At 41.9% G+C, this 25,550-nt stretch overlaps 1 protein-coding gene across 1 annotated transcript in view; it reads right to left on the bottom strand.

Moving 5' to 3' along the window:
• The window catches only part of YEATS2 (YEATS domain containing 2), a 51,907-nt gene extending 30,798 nt beyond the window's left edge, over positions 1–21,109 (bottom strand). Inside the window, exons 1-15 of the mRNA XM_063132453.1 lie at positions 21,042–21,109; positions 19,863–19,957; positions 18,560–18,674; positions 17,451–17,548; positions 17,259–17,351; positions 14,695–14,934; positions 12,472–12,587; positions 11,550–11,711; positions 10,961–11,072; positions 8,693–8,737; positions 7,294–7,474; positions 6,077–6,310; positions 4,631–4,789; positions 3,663–3,766; positions 243–350 (exon numbers count right to left, since the gene is read on the bottom strand). Of these exons, the coding sequence (XP_062988523.1) occupies positions 243–350; positions 3,663–3,766; positions 4,631–4,789; positions 6,077–6,310; positions 7,294–7,474; positions 8,693–8,737; positions 10,961–11,072; positions 11,550–11,711; positions 12,472–12,587; positions 14,695–14,934; positions 17,259–17,351; positions 17,451–17,548; positions 18,560–18,659 (1,752 nt within the window). The 5' untranslated portion in view covers positions 18,660–18,674; positions 19,863–19,957; positions 21,042–21,109. The remainder of the gene's footprint in view (positions 1–242; positions 351–3,662; positions 3,767–4,630; positions 4,790–6,076; positions 6,311–7,293; positions 7,475–8,692; positions 8,738–10,960; positions 11,073–11,549; positions 11,712–12,471; positions 12,588–14,694; positions 14,935–17,258; positions 17,352–17,450; positions 17,549–18,559; positions 18,675–19,862; positions 19,958–21,041) is intronic.
• Positions 21,110–25,550: the final 4,441 nt, after the last annotated feature.

The raw sequence follows: 25,550 nt of genomic DNA, 5'->3' as shown, positions 1-25,550 counted from the left end.
CAAATGCTGCAGCCATTGTACATGAGGATATGATACGGGAAAAAAATGAAAGGAGAGAAAAAACCGTTTGGGTAGAAAGGTACTGGGCTGGCCCATGTACATACAGCGCCAGAACCCCAAGGAGAAAGAAACAAGAGAACTCCTCAAAGCATACATTTAGAATGTTTTATCGCAAATCTCATTGTGAAATGGAGCAGCTGCAATTGCGACACACTGGAAAGAGAATAAGGGACTCCTAGTACCTTTGTAAATGTTCCGGGTCCTCCTGTCACAGATTTAGGGCTTTGTACCTTGGAGTGACTCCCAATTGGACAAAGAGGTGGCATGGTTGCGAAGAGCGAGTCCTCCTGCTAGAATGGATATACACAGCATACAATTAAGCTAGCTATGCAAAAAGAAATGAGCATATCCAATGTAAGAAATATAAACTATGCCTAGGTCTGCAAAATGTTCTAGCTTTCATTTCAAGTCCAGAAATCTAGTAGAAGAACATTATAAATCACACTGATTTTAATCTATCTTAATATTGTATTTAGGGATAAAACACGTAATCATGTTATTTTCACTGAGATAAACTTAACTTATTTCATACGTTGAAAGCAGTCTATAATTGGAGAGATACACACTCCTGGTCAGAGAACAGAGAAGCTAAGGACCAAATACCATTCCCTCTTAAGAAGATCAGACTAATTAACCAGTTTACATTTAATGGTGGCAAATCATGGGTTAATTAATTTACCCACAATTTATCGTGGCACATGCCAGGCACATTCTGCAGCCATTTTGAATATTCAACTGCTGAACAGGGGCTGCTACTGGATTCTACGTTAACTGTGGGTTAAACAACTCACACTTAACCTACAATTAGTAGTTAGGTTAACTATTGGTCATTTAACCCATCATTAACCTATAGTGCCTGGGTTCAGAGATCGTATACCAACCACCAACCAGGTCGATTGAGTGTTGAATATTCCAAAAGGCTGTGGAAGGTGTCTGGCGTGCACTGCAGCAAATTGTGGGTTAATTAAAGTACAATTTGCTTCCATTACATGGGAACAGCCCCATCATAAATATTCATCTTTGCACCTTACTAAGAAGTTATATAAGCCAGTAGGTAAAGGTGCCAGGTTCTGCTAGAAATACATCACCTTGTGAAGTACAATTAACATTTATCTAGAACAAGCCAGCTCTGTACCTTCAAGGCTTCTTTCCAAGACCAGAGTTAGCAACACTATTCCTTAGTGTCTTGCTCCCAGTACTTTGTCCAGCAAGGTTTGCAATTAGTGCCTTGGAATTTCTTTCACCCCCACAGATTTACATAAATATTATTGTGACAGTGGTGGCTATAAAGTTGCCAACCTCTTTGCTTGCCCTGAACACTTTTCTCGCAATATAAATGACAATGCTTGGAGCTTTGCAGGAGAAGACGTTAAAACGTGTTTGAAAACTCATTTGTTTTCAATAGCTTTTGGTATTTTAGCTTGATTTACTGTTCTTATTACTATGATTATTCTCTTATTTCTGCTTTGTGAACCCCTTCCCCCCCTTCATATGTTTTAATGTGATTTTAGATCGTAAGCCTCTAGGCAGGGTATCACTGTTTTATTTGTATATTTTGTACAGCACCAAGTAAATTGTAGGTGCTAAATAAATAAATAAATAAATAATAATAATAAGGCATTTAATCAGAAATGCATGCCAAACTGCTAGATAAGCTGTGTTTTGGAAATCAGAAGCATGTTGTGACTGCAGAATGAATCTTCTTCCACCAGTTTCTTATATTAACATGTCATTATTCAAGCTACCTATTATTTTACTAGGTTTCTCAGGCCAATGAAGGAAGATCATTGCAAAAACTGCACTAGAGCCACAATCCTATGCAAATATTTGGGAGTCAGCTTTATTGAACTCAGTAGAATTTTCTTAGGTAAAAGAAATGCACATGACTATGCTTCAGATGTGCATTTTGGCTCCTCCAAACTCCAAGAAAGGAAGTAAAAGTCTGCTGAAAATCCCCTCCCCTCTTTCATGGGACAATTCAAGATCTTGGAAGAGTGTGTGTGTGTGTGTGTGTGTGTGTGTGTGTGTGTGTGTGTGATTCTGTGACTTTCCTACGTGGGTAAGTGAATTTTAAGAATTTTTGGGGCAAGGATCTTAGCTTTAAGAGATGAGATTGCCAAGATTTCCCTGCCAAGATTCCCCTCCCCTTTTTTAACAGCCCCAAAAGGCTTGCTGCCATTTCAAGTAGCAGCTTGGCTGATCCGACACGTTCCTGGAAATGCGTCTGCGTCATGACGTACCATGTCGGCCACTAGTGCCCACAATAGGGGCAGCAATCTCCTCCCTCACACCGCCAATCCTCCTGGCAACTACATTATAACATGACACAGCGCCGTTCCCAGAGGCATCCTGTCCTAAAAACACATTGGTACAGCCAAACTGCTGCTTGAAACAGTACAAGTCTTTTTATTTTGGTTTAAAATGAAAGAAAGAAAATTCCTTGCCCACTATATCTTTTTATTTTTTAATTTCACGTACAAAGATCCTTTACGAGGATACATACAAAGGCCTGAATATGTCTGCCCATCAATTACACTATATATGAACATGGTAACACTCTTGTTTTACCTTTACTTTTAAGTAAGGATATCTCTCCAGAATGAAGAGTAATCTACAGATGTTCAAAGAACAATAGTTTCACTATTGATATATAATATGAAAGGAAACCAATTTTCGATGAATACATTTTCCTTAATTATTCCTCAGGAGACTATCATGTTGCATTAATTTGTTAGCTATTGCAATTTGTCGAATTCTTGCAAACCACCCTTTAATTATATATTCTAGAGATGTTTTCCATCCCTTTGCAATCTCTATTTTAGCTGCTCCCAGTAGCAGTCTAATTAGAGCTTTATGATGGATATGTAGGTTGGAAGATGGAGAATAATGATAGTTGGGGGTCCAGAACTATGACTTGATGAATAATATCCAATAAAATCTTGAAAGAAGAATCCAAATATTCTTTAACAGCCTGACATGTCCATCGCATATGGTATAGCGTATTACAACACCCCCAAAGTTAGCAGAGAGAAATTATTGTTTATAAAGTCCAATTTTACCAGTGTGAGATTTACTTCTCTTGTCCTGACTGATATTATTTTGATAGGTGATTTATGCCAGATAGCATCCCAATCTTTATCCTGAATAGGGGTCCCTGTATCTGTTTTCCCAAACCAATTTGAAGCCTTGTCTTTAAAAGATAAGACCACTTCTATGGAAGTTCTTTAAACTTGCTCATGTTTTTGCCCATCTTAACCCCCAAAACACACAAAATTCCACTGGGCCAAATACTTGAGCCCAAATACATTACAAGTAATGCACGAGGCTCTGAGAAATGTGTGGTTTTGGTGGGAGAGCCCCAGGGGCACAGCATGTGAGAAGCCTCATGAGAACATCTAAAAGTGGGCCCAACTTGGTATGGTGGAGGGGTAGGGTTGGAGAAAGATTATTTAACAAGAGCTCCACAAACAGACTTCAGAAACAGACAACTGCAGAAGCATATGCCCTGGAATATGAATGTAAGAAATAAAGAACAGAAGACATTGCATTCTACTTTATAGGAAGTATTTAACAAAATGGAAAGTCAATCAAATGTATATTACCTTGACAGTAGAGGTTACAAAACTGCTTCCATGGATCTTAGAGACTGGAGAGCCCGTTCCATGAGAGGCTTGAGAAACGCTTGCAACCTTACTTGCAGGGCTACCTATATATGCATTGGGAAACACAGTGGATATCAGCTTAACGCACATTGGGCCATCCTGGTGCAGTACTATATTTCTTACTCATGTGGTTGACACATCCCTGGTGGATCTTATGTGCAGACTCTAACAGGACCAGGAACAGCTCAGGTGAGCTGCACCAGGGATAGGAAGTGAATGGCCCTCCAGATGTTACTGGATATCCCTCACCATTGGCTATGATGGTTAGGGTTGATGGGAACTACACTCATGTGGCCCTCCAGATGTTGATCTGGAGGGTCACATGATCCCCACCTCTGGTGAACACCTTTCCATCTCATAGCACTGGCTCTGATTAAGTTCCTGATGCGAAAGACCGCCATTCTCTTCTTGGGCTCCTTGATGTGTTATGCTATAAAACAGAAAGATGGAGGTAGGGAAGGAAACACGTTCACAACACAACATGACCACTTTTATAGGAAAGAAGTGCTGTGCTCGAGTTGACATTGGGAGATATGTCTGTGGTGATTAATCTGCAATGGTTTGCTTCAACATTCAACGTGTTTCTTAATGCTACAGTCAAAGGATGAACGTGCAAGCGATCAAAACCCTAACAGTTCATCTAGCACCATCACTTGATATTGATCTGAGACCAAAATGATCAAAGGGAATAGAACTGAATAGGGCTGCCATGGACCTAAAGCATGCTGAAGCATGGGACAGACTTTACCAATGACAATTAAAACAAGAAGGAAGCACATATGTTCCTGCTGTTAAATTATTTGGGGAAGGAGTTAGTTTGGTATTCCACCTCCTAGAATACAAAGACACACACTGGGAAGAAGCAGGGAGAGTGGGAGAGTGCAGCCCCCTCCCTGTATAGTACATACCTGCATTTGTGGCCACTGCTCCAACTGGCTGGCCAGGCTTGTCCACAATAACGTAAGGGTTACTGACTATAGGGGCGGCAGTTCCTTGCTTCATATGCACTGGAGTAGAGGTTGGGGTACGAGGTAGTGGAGAAGGACTTGGGGTTGATATTGGAGATCCTAAAGAAACAGAAAGGAATTCCCAATTATACATATCAGACAGAGACCCAGAGTAATTGTGTGTCCATATGTAATTATATTTGAAGAACTGTAAGATGCATTGCAAAGACAGAACTGAATCAACTCTACTGCAAAGGCAGAAGCAGCTCCATGAACATCAGGCAGCTGCCATGTATCCTCCAGAAACATCCTCCTGTAGAGCAGGAGTGGGCAAGTTACAGCCCTCCAGATGTTTTGACCCACAACTCCCATCAATCCTCACCATTGGCTTTGTTGGCTAGGGCTGATAAGAGTTGTAGGCCAAAACATGTGAAGGGCCATATGTTGCCACCTTTGGGGAAGAAAGTTAGAACACCCAAACATGTTACATTATTTCCATCACAGCTCCTATAACAAACCGCAGAAGATTATGTACATACAAGGCTGTAGGATTCTTCTAGGCCAAATATTTTTATATCTCTTAGACTAAATTTGCATCTTTGCAATACTTCTTTCCATTTAGCCTTTACAGCCAAACGAGTGAGTTTATTATTTGTGAGAGCTGGGTTCAGAAGACCATGAGCAAAACTACCCCAAGGGCTGGGTGTGGTGCATATGTTATACGAAGTATACTAGGGATGGCACCATCTTTTCCTTCCAACTTGAGCTGTGTGGCACATTTAGTTTATTGCAGAAGTTTCTATACAGTTTGACATCCCAGTACTTCCAAGTGGCTTATATAAAAACACATACAATACAAAACCCAATAAAAACAGTGTAAAACAATAAATACCTTAACAACATTACAATGAAAGCAGTAAACACAGAGTAGTGTCTTGATCAATTATAAGTCAAGGAAAGCCTGAGTGAAAAAATGTGTTCTGAACAGGCTTTTGAACCTCATCAGTTACTGCCTCTCAAACCATACATGAGAGCGTTCCAGAGGGTGGGTGCCACTACCGAGAAGGCTTGCTTAAGTGCTATTACCTGACAACACACTACTGGTCACAGAATGACCAATAAGGCCTCCTCAGAAAATCTCAGGGTTTGATTTGGTGTATAGGGGGAGGAGATTAGCTAGGTATTTTTGCCACACACAAAAATTCCTGCGTTGAGCAGGGAGTTGGACTCGATGGCCATATAGACCCCTTCAAACTCTACTATTCTTTGATTCTATGAGTGGCCACCATTGGTGGGCTTTTCTGGCAACTTACAAGACAGAGAGAAAGAACATACCCAATTCAAGGGCAACCACTTTATTTTCATCTTGCTGTATGACATACTTAAGATACGTAAATGAAACCATACCTGATACTATTTTGCAGCTCATGGTGATGGGCTGGAAAGACTTGCCTGGAGATTCAGCAGGGCTTGGGATTTGACCTTGAGGGACTATTTTGCAACTAGCTGCAATTGGCTGAAAAGCCGAGTTGCTGTGGGAGCCAAAAGTAACTTTCTGGGTCACAAGCTTAGTGGGAGTCCTTTCTAAGGACGATGGCAGGGAATAAAAGGTTGTATGCCTTTCAGCTTCAGTGCTGAACCCTGGTAGATAAATATGGGGTGGGGAATGGTGGAAGAGAAACATTGGAAAGTTTGTATAAGTAGATACATCAAAAGCTTAAACAGAAACTTTAGAATTAATTTTGGTTCCATATTTCTGCTCCTTCTTTTGTTGGAAGCATCTCTGAAAATTCAACATGTCCCCATCTCCAAAGCAGCAGGCACTTTCCTCTTCAGACTGGCAGGCCAGAGACTTCTCCCAGAAAAAGTTTCTCTCTTTGCACAGCCATTTAAATTGCACATCATCTAGGATATGTATCCAATAAGCTTCAGCAAGAGAATGTATTGATTGTAGGAATGGGTAAATTCCCTGTGTCCTGGTTGCACTCTGCTCGCCAGACTCCCATTGGTTGCCCAACCCTGGAGTGCACATGAGGAGAGCTGTCAGACAATTGGTGGGTGCCCATCAAGAGTTTGTGTCTTTTTTTTTTTTTTGTCCATTAGCTGCGATTTGCACAAATTCATGGCTGGGAATATTTATGGAAATCAAGATTTGCGCAAAATCATGGCCAATGATAACACAATTTCCGTAAATGGCCTCAGCCACAAATTTGCACAAAATCCCAATTTGCACAAATCCTGATATGCACAAAACTGCGATCGCCAAGCTTGCATCTGGGAAGCCAAACTGGCAAAAACTCATGGAGCTCAATCCACAAAACACATTCCTCCAACATCCCTAATTAATTATAATATATTCTACAACATTTTCCCACAACCCAGTGACTGTCTATAGGCTGGTTTGCATGTCACACGATAAACCATCCTGAAAATAAGCTATGGCATGTTTGCTGTTTGCTCACTAAACCATGTTGCTTCCAGCAGATGATCAGGTGCTCTGTGGCTTTGCCATGGCTTGTCTCCCCCTTAGTCCTCCTGCCCAGTCTTGGGATATATCCCAGGGGCCTTTGCAGCACAATCTCAGCAGCTTCTTCCGCTAATGAGTGCATTTGCTCTATGTTTACCTTTTTCAGCAGAAGCATCTGTAACGGATTCATGCATTTGCTTTATTGGTGAAGATGCTTTCACAGGCGCTGGCATATTTAAAGGCACTGAGTTGGGGGCATCAGAAAAATCAGAATCTGAAGACTGGGAAAATAGATATTCTTCTTTAAGAGAATGCCGATGCAACTCAACATCCACCACCTTTCAAGAAGAGAAGGAGAGGGAAAACTACTGTAAGACTACTAGAAACATTTATTTATTTATTACCTTTATTTCCTGCATTTTTTTCCTCCAAGGAATCCAAGACGACGTACATAATCCTCATCCTTTCCTTTTTATCCTCATAACAACACACCTGTGAGGTAGGTTGGACTGAGAATCTGTGACTGGACCAAATTCATCCAGTGAGCTTCATGGTCGTGTGGAGATTAGAACCTGGATCTCCCAACTCACAATCCAACACTCTAGCCACTACAGCACACTAATTCTTAAAAAAAAAAAATCTGTACAGGAGCTTCACATGACACATTTTGATACTAAGGATACAGGTTTCCGAACCATCTGCATCCATCAACAGAAGCTCCTCACTTTGGGGAACTGTCTGGTATGGTTAAAATCCACCATAATTATTTAGGAACCCAAGTATTTGTGGCTGGCTATTAAAGCAGGCTTTCGCCAAAATGCATTGGTTGGCATCCATAAGAATTTGAATATCTGTCACACATCCAAACCCCAAAAGGCCACAATCTCCCATTTCTGCTTTGATATAATCTCAGGGTACTGACTCAATTTGAGCACTTGGGGATGGCAATATCAGAGTTCTAAGTCTGTCTGAGTAGGCTGTGCAGGAGTTAGGATAATATGGGGAGAAGAAGCACATGCTTTCTATGCACAAATCCATACTCCCACAAAGCATCCCTCTTTACATCACATGTTTTCAGGCTTGTTTCTCAGGAGCCTTTCCAGATGTTCAGGGCCATGTGTCCTCTCGCTTCTACCCAATGGAAGTAAACCCATACTATTCTGCAAGATCTGTTTGGGTCCCCAAGCTTCCATTTCTTGCATTCCTTATTGCACAATCCCATCTATACATGTCTTTTCAGAAGTTCCACTGAGCAGAAAGGGGCTTACTGCCAGGTAAATGGGTACAGGATTCTAGCCTTCGAGGGTCACAGCAAACCTTGTCCTCAACCGACAGTGGCAAGCATTTGCATCACATGCCAATGCAGAGCAACCAGTTACATTCACTGGTGGCCCATTTAATCAATATGTAGCAATGCACTATTTATATTGCATTTTCCACATGTAAGCTGCTTAGTTGTTGTTTTTCAACAATGAAGGCCATCACTATTTCCATTCTACAATGTTACAAGGAAAAACTGAGAACTTTTTTTTTTTTTAAAAAAACCACCCACATACCGTTTCAGCACCTAGTGTCTGTAGACCGGTGTACGTTCTATCCAACTGTATGAAAGAATTAAGTTTTAAAAATTAACTCTTTTTCACATAAACATTAGCAAATATGTAATAATAATAATAATAATAATAATAATAATAATAATAATAATAATAATAATTTGTTACCCGCCTCTCTCTCCGGATCAAGGCGGGGTACAACATAAATGCAAATGCCATAAAATACATACAATTAAAACATTTAAAACTAATACATTATTAAAAACAGCACATATGTACACACACATACATATATTACTAAATAGGGGGACACTCCCTCCTCCACATTTGTGACTGTGTATTTGAAAACTTGCAATACATCATTTTCCCAAGATGGAAATGAGGCACACGCAAGCACTCTTCAAATACTTAAAAGGTTGTCACACAGAGGGCCAGGATCTCTTCTCGATCCTCCCAGAGTGCAGGACACGGAATAACGGGCTCAAGTTACAGGAAGCCAGATTCTGGATGGACATCAGGAAAAACTCCCTGACTGTTAGAGCAGTACGACAATGGAATCAGTTACCTAGGGAGGTTGTGGGTTCTCCCACACTAGAGGCCTTCAAGAGGCAGCTGGACTAGCATCTGTCGGGGATGCTTTAGGGTAGATTCCTGCACTGAGCAGGGGGTTGGACTCGATGACCTTATAGGCTCCTTCCAACTCTACTATTCTATGATTCTATGCTTTATAACTCTAAAACTTAGGTGCACCTTCACCAAGCTGTCACCTTATCTATTTTGTATTCCTTGTTAAGATAAGTCACAGAATTAGTCTAAGCTAATTTTTTTGAACAAGCTTTTAGTGGGAGCAATAGAAAAGCTAGATTAACCCCCCCCCCAAAAAAAACCCACAGCATTGCCATGTATCCCACCAGTGAGCTATCTAGGCTGTCCTTTGTATAACTTTAGTCAGCTTTTATCTAGTGTGAATTTATGTATTTGTTCTAAACCAAAAGCATTTTGCCTTTGTTGAATTTGCTACGTAAAGAAAAATGCAGTGTATATCAACTTGAGAAATGCCTTCCAAAGAATGCTGAGTTAATGAAAACTTGTTTTGTACTATAAGGTAAGTGCCAAATTGCATGAAAAGTGGCATTTAAAGAACCATAATGAATTACTACCACACTGAAAGGCAACAAATGAAGTAGTGTTCCTTAGAGGCCCAGTGCTCTTCACCATCCCCATTATTGAAAGAGATGCAAATTCATCAGATTTAAAGGTGATACAAGCACCATTAAGAGTTCCAAGCACTATAGGAAGGCTGGATTATAATACAAAAATATTCTCATGGTAATTTAAAGCTACAAATACAGCAACATTCAGCAAATATGTTGGTGAATGGCAACCAATCTTAGAACTCCAAATAAGACAAAAGGGAGACAAAATACTTTTAACCCAGTTAATTTCCTCTTCCGAAAACCTCATCAAAATAAAACCAAGATAGTTTAAGAACAATGCTACAAGGAACGTGTTTTTTTTTAAGTCATTGGTATGTTTGTTGCCCTGCTGCTCCAAATAGAAGCAGCAGGATACTTCTTGCAAAAAAGCCTGAGAGATTTTCAGTTTGATACTCAGTGCCCTTCTTCAGTAGAGCTCCCTAAAAGAGCTCTATGAAAACAAAAATAGTGTGCCTACTTTGGTAAACACATTTGTCTGATAAGATTTTTGTCTTCATGAATCCGACAAGAACAAACCTTAAGTTTATGTTCTTACTTCTTGGACCAGAGTGGGGATCCATAATGGGCTGGGCTGCGGGCGGGAATGGGACATACACAGACACAAGATGGTTGACCCCACCCCAGCTCTCTGTGGGCTTGATGACATCAGGAGTTGTGGCCATGTCCCACTGCTGTCAGTGGAATGGCTCTAGCACCTGATGTCATTTGATCTACGACTTGTCTGCCTAAGACATAGAGGGAGCCATGTTTGACTTGATTCAATGCTCTAACGTGCTTCAGTGTGCACACAGATCTCACTGCAAGCACAACTTGTCCCTCCTTTTTGCACAGACAATGAACCTGAAGAAAACCAAGAAAGCCCTTGCTTATGTTAAGTTCCAAATCCTTTCACATATGCACAGGTTGTGAGTATATTTAATACCCCAGAGGACACAACTGCTCTGAATACTGACAAGACTAGAGTGAAAAAACAGGGTATACTATGTTATTTCTTGAGAAAGCACACACAAAATGAAGCGTTGTCATCTATGCATGAGCTCTGCAGTAAAGTTACCTTCAGATTGTGTATGATATCAATCCTTTTGTTCCGGCTATCCTTAAAGTGAATCTGAATCCTCACAGGAAACTCTCCCCAGCCCCGTCTGGTCAGGTGGAAAGGAGGCTCTCTAGGAATAAGGACATTTTAGAAGTTTCCATTTCTTTTCAAAAAAAGTTTTCAACTACAAAGAACACAGCTTAAAAGAAATTGTCAGGAAACACGATACATAATAAATTGATACCAATCCACAGAAAATGTATGTTGGTAACTTCATAACACTCTGCCTGTAGCATATTGGTCTCTCTGGTATGTAACAATATATCCTGTATTTTTCTGCCTTGATTTACTATAATTATTGATATGCCTGGACTATCACATGTGGGGATGGGGGTATGAAAGAAAATTCCTAAATAAAGAATCAAACAAACAAAAAAGAAAGGAAGAAAGAAATATCATTTCATTATCATACAAGATACTTTTAAGCTTGGGGGTAGAGCTGAAGGAAAAGTAGCTAGGTGTTTATCAGAAGAAAGAGTCACTGAGCTTCTTAAAAGATGTCACTCAGTTGGGGCAAGCTGGATGTTTCACTGAAAACTTGGGTTACCTGACTTCTACAAGATCGTTTGGTTTGTAGCTGGGATGAAGGAAGAACCAGACTTTCTTAACAAAGTGGTCGATCCTGGGCTCTCGGCGGGATCCTCGGACATACACCATCCATTTATGAGTGGACTTGTCGTTCTCTTCTCTCTTAACAGGAGGAATGTATCTGGCAGGGCGGGAAGTATCACCAAAGTTAATTCCACTCCCTCCCTTTTGAAGTATCAAGGGAGCAGCCCTTGGCTCCTGGAAAGGGTGGATGAGGAGCTGCTGGCTGCTGTGGACGGCAGGAGAGAGGGTTCCGCTGCCGTAGGCCTCATTGCTGCAACAGCAGAAAACTCCTCCGTCATCACTGCTGCAACAGCGGTACCACGTGAAAAGAGTCATGTCAGGGCAGATGAGAGAAGCCCTCCTATTCCCCCAACATGATCCCAACAAAAGGCAGGGAATTAAAGCTGGCATAGTTAAGGAAAGGGAGGGGAAATGTACAAACAGTCTGACCCCCCAAAAGGGGCGGGGAAGCCACCACCCCACCCCGTTTGCCTGGGCTGGTGTGAGGCTAGCAGGGTTTAGGAAGTGATGTTCCTCTGCTATGCATTCCCCTGTTCCTGAACTCCCCGGGGCTGCTCTGCTGCTGGTCCACTGGCCTTTCCTGCTGGAGGGGGAGAGGTTTCAGTGTGACACACCTCCAACCAGCGCCACCCGGTATACCTCCCCTCTCTGTACACATGGGGGTGGGGGCAGGGCAACACTGGTCAGAAGAGCTCAGGGACGTTCTAACGCAGCATCTCAGGGAAGGCCAGAGGGGCGGTAGTGGAGAGAGGTCTTGCACAGGGATAAGGGGCTGGTGACCATAATTTGGCCAGCCCAAAACCATAGACCTATTTTGGCTTGATAGTGAAAAGAACTACAAGGCCTTGAATACTAACTTGGAGACGTTGCCAACCACTATGGTTTTCTTCACAAACAGCCGTGAATACTCTTCATTTGAGAGACCAGCATTTCTCAGCCCCACTTTGCGATCTCTTGCAACACCAGAAGTGCCCTGAGAATGAAATGTTTAGAAATCTACTTAATTACACATATTTATTCTAAATATTTCCCCCGGATGCTAAAAAAATAGCTATGATTTACCTTCTGAAGTTAAAATAAATAAAGCTGCTCGTACACACCAGTCCGCAATACAGAAAGATAAAAGCAATGACACAAATATTTTAAAATGCCTCCAGCTTAGAACAATTAAAAAAGAATAGGCAAGAGATGCAAACACCACGATTTCAATGTCTGGCCCAGAGAGACACAGGAATGGCTGGCTTTTGAGAGGAGATGGCAGCCAGATGCTTCCTAGTCTTTTGTAAACCACCCAGAGAGCTTCAGCTATTGTGGTATAGAAATGCAATAAATAATAGTAATAGTAATATTAAGTCCAGCCCCATAGCTGATACTTTCATTTGAAAGACACTACTTCCTACTGGATGGATATGCACCACTGGTTGGCTACAAGTAGGGAGATTTTGTTTTGTTTTTACAAGCATCTAAGGTGGGGTGGGCAACCTGCATCCCTCGGCCTAATTTCAAAAGCCCTCTCCAAGTTCAGACTTCTGGCAATCTACTTTCCCTCCTCTGCTCCCCCTATACAGAAGGGACACAGAACCTCTTTCAACCTGAGAGCAACGTTCCATTTTGGAAAATCTCTCAGGGGCTACGTTCCAGCAGTAGGGCAAAAGGAGTACGGCCAAAAATACCTGCATATTTTAGGTTAAAGCTCTGCCAATAACTAAGCTATTTGAAGAGGGATTTCAAGCCTTTAGAATAGGGAGGAAGTGGCATAAAAGCCGAGAAAGCACGGAATGATTTGTGGTTGAGGGGAAGGGACTGGTGCCAGGGGAAGGTTACAAAGCCTTCTGGGTACTTCCAGAGGGCCAGATTTGGCCCCTAGGCCGGAGGTTCTGCACCCCTGCCCTACAGCCTGGTAGGCGGGGAGGAAGAGGAAGATAAGGGACTGCCAGAAAAAGGGTGGTAGAAAGGCCCAACTGACAAGAATGGCTGGGCATCTGCCAAAGGGGTGGTCTTCTTGCCGCTCCTGTGGCTTCATTGATCATCCTCCCCAAAGGCAGCATCTGATTAGTTCAGACTGCTGCTACTCAAACATGATGTTATTTTTTTTTTAAAAAAGTTTAAAAATGGAGCAGTGCAGGCCTTCCAGGCTTGTCCAGCTATCTGGTGCAGTGCTTCCTTTTGTGAGCAGGGCCAGCTGGGCAAAGAGAAGGAGGAGGACGACAACAGCAGGAAGAGGAGCAGGATCAAGGCTAGACCCTTTTAAACCTCTGGCAGATGCCTGCCCATGCCCCCTCAACCCCGGTGCTGGGCCTGTGTTGATGCCCCAACTGGGAAGTTAATTAGGCATGCATTGTTCGGAAGGATGGTGATACAGAACTGCGGAGGAAACAAAAGTGTCAACAGGGTCAGCCTCCTCCTGTGAAAGGATTTTTCTGTCTAATCAAAAGAAGGTCCAGGTCTACTAATATTGGGAAACTTAAATTCATTTCTCAGTATTAGTAGTATTTGTAACTTGGAGCCATGTTAAATTTATAACTTGGAGCCATATAATGATATAATGAAGCCAAAACCACAGCATAGCAATTTTGAAATTAGCACTGTGGGCTTACTCCTTCTGTGAAATGATTTTTTCCTGCCTAATATTGGGAAATTTAAATTTGTTTCCATTCCTCTAAGAAGAGCAATTATTCTCTCAGTAGTTTCAAAAACAGGGTATTTTGGGTTCGAAAGAAACGGTTTATCTGCCCTCTCTCTGCTCTGAAGCTGTTAAAAGCTGCAAACAGTGTTAACTTGGAGCCATATACTGTTATAAATAATGAAGCCAAAACCACAGCATAGCAATTTTTAAATTAGCACTGTTCATAATGCTGCATCAGCAGGAAATAGGTAGCAAAGAACAACACATCCTTAATTGACCCTTTTCTTTATGTAGTGCTGAAAGAGCTCTGCCCCCCACCCCCATTGAGGGAAACAGCCTCTGTGAGGTTTGAAAGGTGCAGCAGAAGTCAGTGATACATTTGCTTTGCCTGCTTTCCAATATAAAATTTATTTATTTTATCCCTCCCACTTTAAACACGTCAGTCTGGTTTTACCTGTCCAGAATTCTTGCTCAGTCTCTGGTCGTGCTTGTTTGACAATCTCTCTTCCGTTTCCAGATTGCCATTGTCCTTTCCCGTCATGTAGTCCGCGTGTTGAGATGATTCACTCTCCGAATGGTTAACTGACAGGGTTTCCGACCCTTGATTAACAGGAGATGATGATCTGGATGGAGATTCCAAAAACTTCTTGATGGATGGATGGTTAAAAACCATAGGATCACAGGCTTTGGTTCCCTGAAATAATACAGCAGATACAACATTCTAATTCTGCTCAGAATTAGAACCAACTAAAATGGAAAGTAACATAGAGAGCTGCCTTTGACTTAGATCGGGACATTTATCTAGCCCAGCATATTTTTACTCTGACCGGCAGTGGGTCTCCAGAGTTTTGGGCTGTGGTCCTCTTAACTGGAGATGCTAGAAGTTGAACTTAGGACCTCCTGCATGCAAAGCAGCTGGTCTACCACTGCGCTATAGCCTCTTGCCTGAATATAAAAAGGAGTATGAGCAACAAGCAGATCAGCTAGCCACACACAAGTTGCCAACATGTTGTCTCCAATAAGATCTATCTCATTCACACTATTTTGGATGCTAGCACGGACCACAAAAGATGACAGCATCATGCTAGCCAGCTCTCTCTCTCTCTCTAAGTTTAAGAAAACAGTTAGCTTATTTTAAAAAACCTCTGAGGCATGGTCCTACTGTGTTTTTTTCCTCTTCCAGTTTTCAAGTCAGTCATGCTAGCCTTAAGAGTTGGTTTTGTCCTTTACTAGCAAAATGTTCATCATGACAACAGCCAAGGTAGGCAGAAGTGTATACTAGAGGGACTCCTGAGGGACACAGCGTGTGCCTGCATGATCTGCAGACACACTATTAGGGGCAGGAGCAGTTTCCCCAAATGCAGGAATTGGCAGTCTTCTGGCTTCTGAGATCTACTTTCTTTTTAATAGAACTTGGAGATCCACCAACTGGAACCTGATGTAAAAGACATACATATAGAATTAAAGAATGCTGAGCCTAGGGATTTGTTTTGAGTACCAGAACTGACCGAAGCTAACAGCTCTTTCATGCAAAAATCCAAACCTGGTTTCTCCAAGGTTCCTTCATTTCAGCAGTATAAGAACATAGGAAGAGCCATGTTGGATCAGACTAGTCTAGCACTCTGTTCACACAGTGGCCAACCAGCTATTGACTAGGAACCCAAAAGCAGGATACAGTGCAATAACACACTCCAACCCATGTTCCCCAGCAGCTACTGCCTATATTTTAGGGTAGGGTAGAGCCATTTTATTGCTGCACTTGTTAAACAATGGGGAATCAGAAATCCTTGGCAATCCACTGCAAATCACCTCGAGATCTACCAGTAGATGCAGATATGCCTTCTGGCCACCCTTGCACAAATGCAGCTCTTTATTCGCCATTCACTTTTATATGGAATAAAATTACTTATTCAGGGACACCACTGAAATAGAGGATAGGCCTGCTCTTTGGGGGTTGTATTGAATTTGTAATACAACCCTTAATAATTTAATAAAATTAAAACAAATAAAATTACCCAGTGTGGGTCCAAAGCTGCATGATCATGCTTGCTTTACTGTATTAAAGTCACCTTATAGCAGCAGGAAAGATATTTAAGCTGAGTGGACTCCCAATGCTTGCCAATAATTTAAGAAACCTTGGAAAAACCAAGGCGAGTTTTCTCTCTGCCTGCAATCCATATACATTTACCTGGGAGCAAACCCCCCTGAAAACACCAGGACTTACTTCTGAGTAGACACATATAGGATTGCACTGTCAGTGTTCCAACTGCTTTCAACTGTGATGAAGTTAAATGAGTTGCTTCGTTTCAATTCATTAGCTACAAATCTAAACTGTATTTTGAACCTGCTTTTAAAATCCTGGCTGTTTACATGTTCAGTGCAGATCGTATTGTTTTATATTGGCTTACTCATAGTGTATTAGTTTTTTAATAGAGTAATATCACCAATCAAGGTCCCCATTCACCCACACTTCCCTAAAATTACTCATACCCGCTTGTCAGCAACCAGCATCTAAAACATATAGATCAACTATGTATTTTGACTCTCCCCACTCCCAAAGAAAACAAATGTAGAAAAACCAAAAAGGGAAGGGGGGGGGGGGAGAAAAAACAACAGAGAGTGGGGATGAGTGGAAGAAAGAAAGAAATCTACTTTAGATATATGTCTGGATCCAAGAACTGGATTGAAAGGGGTTTTTTGTCCCCCGAAGAAGAACTTTGTGTGTCAGAGTTAAAAGAAACCACTTTTCATTAAATAATGTGAAACATTACCCATATTCAGTATTAGTTAATGGGCTAATGGAACCTAAGTAGTCAAAAACCCAAGCTAATCTAAAGCATTTCAGACAAACACTTGGAGATGACCTAGAAAAAGTGTCCCTTTCTTTATAGCTTTCATGCAGGCTGTGTTTCAAAACACGAATGCCAAGCATTTGAGAGTAAGTCAAGACAATCTTCATTTTTTGCCATGTCAGTGCCTTCTTTTGGGGTTCACATGCTCTGTTGCCATAGTGTTTACCTCTCCAACTTTAAGGAGACCAGCAGAAGCGTAGTAGTTTGCAACAATGCAGGCACGCAGTTTATCCATCATTCTTCTTGCCTCAATCAGGCGCTATATAAAAAGGAGATGAAACTCAAGTTATGAACTACTGTGACTGCAAAAAACCACTTCTTCCCACCCCGATAAATAGTAAGCATGAGAACTGTTTACCTGATCTATAACTTCAATCTCATGTTCTTTATTCTTCATTTCTACTGAAAATTGCTCTTTGATAATTGCCTCGATCTTCAGTACTGCAGCATCTCGAGCTATAAAAAAGAGCCCACGAAGACTTTAAGAAACTTAAGACCATTTCTAACATTACAATTTTCTGCTTGTGCCTGGAAAACATGTGCAAAAAATGGGTAAATATACATATCATTGTAATGTCAGATTGACGAGACCAAGCATAATGGAACAGAAGAAGTGAATGTTTATATTAATATATTTATTGACTGTATTTTTAAACTGCCTAATAACTGAAGTTCTCTGGGTGGTGTATAATACATTAAAAAACATACAGTACAAATATTAAAACAAACAAAAAAATAGCACAGAACAAAACCAAGGTAAAACTAAAAGCAAAGAATAAAATCATTAGAACATCATGTTAGAATATAATATGCCAATATTATAATATTCAAATCAATATTAAATACAGGGCTAATATATGAACCACAAGATAATATCTGCTTTGATAAAAAAAATAAAAATCCACAGATTGTTGAAAAGAAACCCAGGAGTTACAAGGGCTCGACAGCCAATCACTCAACCCATTTCAAGACATCTTCATCAAGAGTCTATTTGGACATGAAACTGAAACAACCCATATATGGACCGATCTACTACTACATGTATAGCTTGGCCTTTAGTGTTTTTGCAACATGTATAAAAGGCATCTCTCTGTGTAATAAGGATCATAATTGAGGTACAAGTGATTACTTTCTATCCTCCCATACCATGGTCCCAACGAAAATATCTTCCACTCTCAAGACTATTTGCATTGGGAAGGATGCCAAAGAACATGTGCAAAGAGTGCTATACAAACGCCAAGTATTATTGTTTCAATTCAAGTAAAGTGTGGATATAGTAATTTTAATTGTTTTAAAAATGAAATGGGGAAAGGTGTGTCTTGATCTATTAACCAAGCTTTTTAATTTCACTCAAATAAATACTCAAACTAATCTAAGTTGGTGTGGAAGAAAAAAATGACATTTCTCTACACATTTTAGAGACCTCCTCCCCTCCCTCTACATCTCAATTTTAAAGTAAATTTCTACCCGATTGTTCAGCTGCTTTGTGATGTTTATTTGAATGCACAACTGAGATCTCCTCATAGTCTGGGTCCATCTCTTCTAGCGTCCTCTTGATTCCTGACATGTTCGCCCTCTTCACCTGAGGGCAGAGAAAACAATAAATTCAAACATCTTGAAAGACATTTCATTTCTAAGATCACATCAGAAGCCAGCCCTCCACCTTGGAACAAAATAAGAGTAAGTCTCAACTGTTTTCCTTAAAGCTACAAAGATTTATGACAAGGGTGAGTGATTTGCTGTTCTCTAGGGGCAGAATCCAAGGGGGCTCTTATGCCACCGCCAATTCTCTTAGCTTTGCTTCCAGAAACAAGTGCTAAATCTTCCTTGCATTAGTGGCAAGTCCTGCTTGCGTAATGGAACTGGCGGGACCCATTGTGTGTGGAAGGAAATCGGCATGGTGGGAAGGAATTGGGGGGGCATAAGCACTCCACTGGATTCTACCCCAGATGATGTTGAACTCTAGGTCCCATCAACACTGACCATTGGCCATGCCGGCTGGGCTAACAGGAATTGGAATTTAGTAACAGCTGAAGGTTCAGATTGCCCAGCCCTGATCTATGAAGTGGTTCAGCTCATTCAAACCGGATTCTGAACTGTACTGTTTTGCAATAACCAACAAAGACTTTAAAAATGCTTTAACACAGACGCAAAGATGTTCTGGACATGATGGAGAGAAATTGTCATTCATCATAAACACGACCAAACCATCATAAGCAATAGTAAATCTCAATCTCTCTCTCTCTCTCTCTCTCTCTCTCTCTCTCTCTCTCTCTCTCTCTCTCACACACACACACACACACACACACACAAAACATGAATACATCTACTGATACAGCACCATTATATTTCTATGTAGCTTTTCAGGGTACGCTTGAAGTGCTAAAAGATCCTTGAAAATCTATTTGGCCCGAGACTGACAGGATAAACAAGAGACAAAAATGGTTGAAACAGATCTGTCTACTGCAGCAATGACAGCTCTATACTATAGCCTCCAAATCCCTGAAAAGTTATCTCAATGCAGTCTCAAGTATAATGGTGCATTTGTGGGTGTGTGCATGCATTCGCAGAACCTCTAATAGGTCTCAAATCCTGCAAAATATTTTTTCAATCCCAGCACAAGCAGAGACCTTCCTTTTCCTGCTCATTTCCCTCAGGAAATAAAATACATCGGTGTATTTTTATATATATGCCATTGCCACCATATCACACACAGAAAGACATTGGAAGGCTATTATAAATAAACAAAACATTCTCCACAGTATTTTACCTCAGGTGTGTCAGAGATGAAGAATCTGATTCCCCTCTAATGTTACTGCACCTCAGTTGCAGGCTTCTCAGTTTCCTCAGCCTATTCAGTTACTTCTGTTAAATGAACACTGCTTTAGACAGTGAAAGCAGTATTTTATTTCAACTCAGTTCTCCATCATGTTCTATTGCACAAGGCATAACAACATGTTAATGTCTACTTTCTTTACAATCTCACAACCACCGAAGTTGAAAGTGAAACATCAACTTGACAGCTATTATTAACCAATAACGCCTTAAAGACAGGTATACAAATGATTGCCCCAATGCACTACTACAACATACAGAGTTTCTAAGGCATATTATGACTAGATAGATATGGGCATAGACATTCAAGATCAGAGTGTCTATGTGGCACGCTAGTTTGCAAAGTAGCTGCCCCACCTCCCTGTCCTCATCTAATGGAAGGCATCTTCAGAGCCACTAGGCACCAATTCTGTGAAGGTCTGTAGAACAAGCACTACTGGAGGAAAGCTTGCAGTCCACCATTGTCCACCATTATATCCCATACCAACTCTTGCAGCTCAGTGAGTTGGCCTTTGGGACTAGCCTTATCAGACACAAAACTCCAATCCTGTGTGCACTTGGGGAAAAAGTCCCACTGTGGGTTTTATGTCTGAGCAAGCATAACATCAGGCTGTATGGCTTGCTCCTAACAGCCCATCCCTATACAGAGCTAGTTAAGCATGCTTAAGCTACTTGAAATCCATTGGAAGAGGCTGGAGTAACTCTACCTAGGACTGGGCTGCACGTGGACTCCACGGTCCCACCGAAACCCATGTGGGGAGCTTCCACGTTAGGATTGGTCCGCAAGGCTGCAGATTTAAGCATGCTAACTTGTAATTAAGTTAACTGCGAACTGATCCATGGCCTTTCTTCCAAGTAAACATGGTTGGTTAGGATCTGGGTGTAAGGCGGGCATTGCTGGGACATCTCGCTCCCTTGGAGCCCTGGCAAAGTTCTACAGTCTGCAAACTTAGCAGGCTCTCTTGGAGGTGACTGCCTCCAGCCAGCCCTCTTGCAAAGGAGCCAGAGTCGAGCCCGCACCAGAGGAGGCGCTCGCCCTCCGCACGCGCCTGCCCTACCCCTCTCCGCCCCCGAGACCGAAAAGCAGAGCTCCGGCTCCGACTGCCCGACTCACCGGCTTGCTCTAGACACCCCGGAAGGCCGCCGCTGGCGGTCCCTTAGCATCAACCAACCCAACGCTCAGCGAGGCCGTCGCCTACAGCGCGCAGCCGCCATCAGCTCCGTCCTCTGTCAGGGCGTCGGAGGGGCGCGGCTGCGCAGGCGGAGAGCGGAGAAGGGGCGGGCGCTGGGCAAAGCCGAGAGATGGAGGGGGCGCTGGCCTGGCCCTTGCATAGCCGCCGAGGCGGTGGCTTCCCTCGAGAGCCTCCCGTTCGCCCTGAAGCCGGGAGCCGCCGTGGTCAGGAAACCCGATGCCCTTAAAGGAGGGAGCTTACCAAGCAATCTTGCAAATGCCGAAGAGCTTTTTTATTCACACACACACACAATTGTTGTTAACGTGATATTAAAACTTTTTAAAGCCACACTGTGAAAGTTTTTGTTTGTAATATTTCTCCCTTATTTTCTCCCTTTTTACTGATTTCTTTTTTAAAAAATGCTGTAGTCTTCGTTGTGATTTTCGATGAATATTTTTGTCTTTCGTTGTTGTCCTTATCAGACAAGCATTTTACTGCACGCTGGGCAGTCACGGATTTTTGCGGATCCCTCTCACTTTGTCGTTTGCTTCCTGCGCGCCTTCTGCCCCTTGTAGCCTTCTTCGTGCAACAACAACAACAACAAAAAAAACACCCCAGAAAATCCGACTTCTCTTTAAATAGGGAAGCTGCCATAGCGCGATCAAAACGGCCCACTGATTGGCCCATGCGCACCTTGTTTAAGGAAGTAGTGAGGGACAAACGAGCAGGTGGAGAAGTGACGGTAAGCAAACACGATTTCCCGTGTGATGAGGCTCGTTGGCAGTTTCCAAAGGAAGCTTTTTGGCGGCATTGTCCTGCTTCACAGAATTTTATGGGGATCTAGACAGTGACCCCTTTCACTCACAACTCTCCCATGTAATAACCAATGCTTTTAAGACCCTCCACCTTTTGGAGCAATTGACTGCCCTGCACCCACCCTGGGAAAGGTGAAGGTAGCCTTTTTAAAAAAAGTTCAGATGAGTTCATAGTCCTTGCACAAGGAGACATTACAAAAATCAATGGGAAGCCCCAAATAGTTTTGAGCAAGAACCTAAACCTGCAATCTTATCACCCTAACCTGGGAGTAAAAACTAAATATAGTGAGACTTCAGCACTGAACAAAAGTGCTTCCCAAAGCAATGCTTATCTGCCTCTTGTTAGAACTTAACTCATTTTAATCACAAGAGACATTTTGCCCATGTATTTTACTTGTAAAGAAAAAGGAAACGTTTGAGGAGGAGATGAACCACTGTAAAGCTGTTACTTTGGTTAGTCAAAATAATCAAAGAACTGTTACTTGGACCTGCTGCAGGGATAGGTTGAAATAAATGCAGATTCAGTGGGGAATTGGCTCTAGAGGCATTCAAGAGGCAGCTGGACAGCCATCTGTCAGGTATGCTTTAGGGTGAATTCCTGCACTGAGTGGGGGTTGGGGGGGGGGTTGGACTTGATGGTCTTATAGGCCCCTTCCAACTCTACTATTCTATGATTCTATGGCACACACAGCAGAGGCTGAGCTGTTCTTCAGGGAGAGGATTGCGTGAATTAAGATGCCTTTGGTTTCCCGAGGCTTTGACTGACCTGAGCATGCTGGAGCTTAAGTTTGGAAAGCGGACAAATTCCCCTGCCCTGACTATACCAAGGGCTAAAAATAACAAACATGGAGTAGGAAAAGGACCAAAGGAGAAGGATAGAAAGGACAAACAGCTAGTTGGGGTTAGGGTCTAGCAAGGCTAGAATAAGCTTCACACCCTGGGTCTTCCTCTGTTAGTCTGGCAAAAAAATAGAGCCCAGGCAGAGCTTAGACATGGAGACTGCTTGGTCTGCGTGCCTAGGAGAAGGGTTTCCTTAAACAATAGGTTAGCTAATAATATCAGCACCTTAGCTCTCCAGCCAACTTACTCAGAAAGGAAGTGATGTGCGGATAATAGTACTTGATGGCTCTTAGGACACAATCCTAGTCCCTTTTTTATTTTGGTCTAATTATGCATAGGATTACATGCTTAATGACTGTAGGCTGCCAGTGGAGGACCAAACACTCAAAATTTGGCAGGGTTCCCCTCAGGGGCTCTCAGGGACCAATAAGATCAGGTATACATTAGATTTGGTAAGTAAGTTCTTGCCTGTGGCAAAGAGGAAGGCATTTGACCAAAGACATTCTGTTTGTGGCAGGGAGAATCCTAACTAGATTGATGAGTCATACTGACTCCACCAATGCCCTGTAACGGAGCCATCCTGTCCTGTCCTTTGCTACAGCTGCTGCTGAAATTGAGAGGGGATAGAAGAGTCCACTGGGCCCATCACATGAGACTTGTCAATGTTGCCAGGCACTGACACTGGGGGTGATGGTGGCTTTGCTCCCTGGGAAATTCAGAGAAAGCTTGAGCCCTGTAGACCCACAATGTGATCCTCCAGCCCCCATCTGGTGCCTAAATTGGTACAGACTAGGAAAAGCTCCATCCCTTGATCCTACTTACTGCCCCCATTCTGAGAAACTGCTGTTTGTTAGAATCTCTCAAGCATCATCATCATCTGCTCCATTGATGCTAGAGTAGCAAAATCTGATGGGTTGCTAATGTCATTATTTAAATGTTTATTGATGAAACATAACAGAAAAAACAAAAACAAAATTCTTGCCATTTCGGATTGCATTCACAGTTCTGAGTACAAATGCAGCCAAACAAAGCAAGTTCTTAAGAACATAAGAAGAGCCATGATGGATCAGACCGAGGGTCCATCTAGTCCAGCACTCTGTTCACACAGTGGCCAACCAGCCATCAGCCAGGCACCAACAAGGTAGGACATGGTGCAACAGCATCAAGCGTAACAGTGGAGAGGTGCATAGTCTTTTGCAAGTTCCAAGGAAAAAAGTTCAGAATCATCCCAGAGTAACTTTCTAATCTTCTAGCACCTTGAAGACTAAGCTATTTATTTTGGCATAAGCTTTCATGGGCGCTGCTGACTTCATCAGATGCATCTAATGAAGTTGGCTCTAGTCCACAAAAGCATATGCTAGAATAAATTGGTTAGCCTTTAAGATGCCACAAAACTCTTTATTGCTTTTGCTGCAACAGACTAACATGGCTATCCTTCTGGAAATTGTTTCCATAAGGAGCAACAACTGGTAGATGGACAACTAATATCCTTGTGCTTATCAACAAAGGAAATAAATGGATACCAATTTTCATTAAAATTGTCATGTTCAGCAAGTCCTTTAGCCAACTGGTTTTGCTGTGTGATCTTCTCAGCCAGTGCCATTTGCCACACTCTTGTCATACTAGTCCTTTACAGTGCATGTCAAAGCTGTTTGTAATACTATTTCTAGCCTAGCTGCTATGAGCAGATACAGTATCCAGTCGTGCACAAGATACAGCATCAAGTCGTGCACAACAAGTCCTTGTTGTCATATTTAAATATAAGTGTCCTGTCCTGATTTTGACCAGAAGCCCACGGGGCAAATGGGGCAAGCACTATGGGAACCTCCAAGTAAGCCAAGGATGGGCAGAAGTTAGATCTGGAGCTACTGGTAGATCTTTGGGTGATTTGCAGGAGATCAGCAAGGATTACTAACTCCAAATTGCTTAACAATAGCAGGAACATTATACTACCTGAATTATATTGCAGAAATGAAGAAAGCTTGGGGTAACCAGCGGTGGATTTTTGTGCAGAAGGACTGTGAGACCTATTCAGTTCTGGTACTCAAAACAAATTTCTGGGCTAAGAAGTATTTTTTCTTCTTTTTTTGCTAGGGAAAAGAAGAACGTATTAAGATTTATTTTGCTTGATCTAGGTTCTCTAGAAATAAAAACATTTTATACAAACAAAATAGTCAAAACTGAGTGACACAGATAAAGCATTCTAGTAGTATTCTCTCTGCCACCCCTTTTTGTTATTGTTGCTGTCTTTGAAGATTCTAATGGTTTGAGAACAATGGCCACACTCTAAATTGCTTCTACAAGGGTGAAGGAATCCCCTCCGGAAACCAAATTCTTTAATTCTAAGTGTATGATCCAGATGATGGATCTTGGAGTTCTAGTAAAAATCAAAGTAAATTCCATAAGCCTGAAGTCTACCCATCCCTGAAGTTAACAACTTGTTCCAACAAACAGAATCCTTTTATGAGCTTCTCTCATTGATAGTACGCTCATGAATTGCCACTCACGGAAGTTGGTGGGTTCACTGCATAATGTCGTCAGCACCCAAGAGGGTGATGTTGTCTGCAGACATGCTAATTAAATTGCTTTCCTCATTGTTAACTTCTTTAAAGTCAGCACTATTTTTTTTTAATTTTTAAGTTCAAGTCTAAAGAGAACAGAAACAGAAGTGGAGGTAGGGAGTGGTGTTTTTCTTGCAGAACCTAGCTGGCAAAATACTACCTGTTGGAATCTGTTACTTACAATACTGTCTTATTTTTTGAGGTAACAAATAAAACAGTCAATGCTTCCTGGATA

This window comes from Elgaria multicarinata, chromosome 8, assembly GCF_023053635.1.
Source record: "Elgaria multicarinata webbii isolate HBS135686 ecotype San Diego chromosome 8, rElgMul1.1.pri, whole genome shotgun sequence".
Lineage (NCBI taxonomy): Eukaryota > Metazoa > Chordata > Lepidosauria > Squamata > Anguidae > Elgaria > Elgaria multicarinata.
The sequence above is the reverse complement of the archived record's forward strand: the minus strand, read 5'-3'. Positions and strand labels throughout refer to the sequence as shown.